This window comes from Echinops telfairi, unplaced genomic scaffold, assembly GCF_000313985.2.
Source record: "Echinops telfairi isolate 266 unplaced genomic scaffold, ASM31398v2 ScPeMD7_1;HRSCAF=3_1, whole genome shotgun sequence".
Taxonomy (NCBI): domain Eukaryota; kingdom Metazoa; phylum Chordata; class Mammalia; order Afrosoricida; family Tenrecidae; genus Echinops; species Echinops telfairi.
In genome coordinates this window covers 437168-438640 of record NW_022103897.1, presented here as the reverse complement: position 1 = coordinate 438640, position 1473 = coordinate 437168, and the positions used below count along the sequence as shown (strand labels likewise).

General features: G+C 39.9%; 1 protein-coding gene across 1 annotated transcript; it reads right to left on the bottom strand.

Annotated features, from left to right (window-relative positions):
• Positions 1-813: 813 nt before the first annotated feature.
• On the bottom strand, positions 814-1071 carry LOC101654450 (40S ribosomal protein S27-like). The gene has a single exon (XM_004713903.2). The coding sequence runs from the start codon at positions 1063-1065 to the stop codon at positions 814-816; it is 252 nt and encodes an 83-aa protein (XP_004713960.1). The 5' UTR covers positions 1066-1071.
• Between the last annotated feature and the right edge of the window lie 402 nt (positions 1072-1473).

Below are 1473 nucleotides of genomic sequence, written 5' to 3'. Positions count from 1 at the left end.
CTCTGGTGTGGAGTCTTCTGACTAGCTTTCAGAGGTTCTTTTTGAATCTGGGCTTATGACCACATTTGGATATCAGCCTGGGGTAATTGCTGCTTGCTGCTGGAATAGGGTGCTGGCAGAAGCTCAGTCCAGAGCCCGTGAGCCCAGCACAATGAACTTAGAGCGTTTCAGTGCATTCTCTGTTTGCTTTGTGAGTGAAAATTTTAAAAAGCGGGGATCTGGGCCAGACTCTAGTACCCTGATTCTAATTTTAGGACTTGGCTACCCAGTCTCATTCCTCTTACCTCTTAATTTTCTGGTCTGGCAGCAAGAGCTTCGGGCGGGTAAATCTACCTGGATGCCATCTTCCCAACAAAACCATTTTATTTGCACACAATCTACATATAGGATAAATGCAATTCAATAGTTCAATCACATCAAGAAAATTTGTACAATCATTACACAATGAATTTTACAACATTTTCTTTTTTCTTGTACTCATTGTTATTAGCTTCCCATTTCCCCCAACCTCCTCTGCCATCACTCCAAGAAACCATTAATTCAATTACTGTCTCCATAGATTTATCCACCCTGGAGTTCATATACAGAAAAACATACCAAAAAACAAAAACTAATAAGAATAATAAAATAAAACAGGGAAACCTCAACAGAAAAGAAAGTAGATAAATATTAAAAGCTAGAAAAACTTTAAAATAGGTCAAATGGGAGATTAAATTTTAACCTAACTGCATGCGAAATAATTCACTTTTTTTTTTTTTGTATCCAAAATGGGCTTATTAGAATGGCTTCCCACTCATCTCAATTCAGGGTCTTTCAGTGCTGCTTGTGTCTGAAGGAGTATCCTTCTGTAAGCCTTGCTTTCCCACCTGTAGGCTGACAGAGGACAGGAGAGCAGCCAACACACAAATGACTGTCTGTGCATGGCTGTAGACTGGTGATTTTATAGCAGCCTGGGCATTTGACATCCATGAAGTAAGAATTGGGACTCTGTACCAGGCGCTTCTTCTTGTGTTTTCTCTTCTCCTCTGCGGGAGAGGGATGAAGGGGATCCTTTGTGAGAGGCATGATCGCCGGGGTGGTCATCAGCTCTGGCGAAATAATTCACTTTTGATTGGGCCTTTTTAAAAAGAAACCCTAAGGACATTGTGTCAAAAGTTTTATGGTGATAACTTGTTTACAGCCACCCACTTATCACAGAGACGTGCTCATGTGTTTTTGTTTAGAATAAACCCTTGTATGTATGAACTAAAACCTGGTAGTAATACCTGTTGACTTATGGTCATATAAACATATATGTATAGACAGGTAGATAAATAGAGGTAAAGAAAGATGTATCTCTTCCTTGTAACAAATGCATGCACACACACAGTGGTGGTGGTGGTGGTGGTGGCTTAAAAATTTGTGGAAAAAACAGAATGGAAAGATAATGGGGGTATGTGTGGTTGGTAAAAATGGTTAGCATGCATGGTTTCT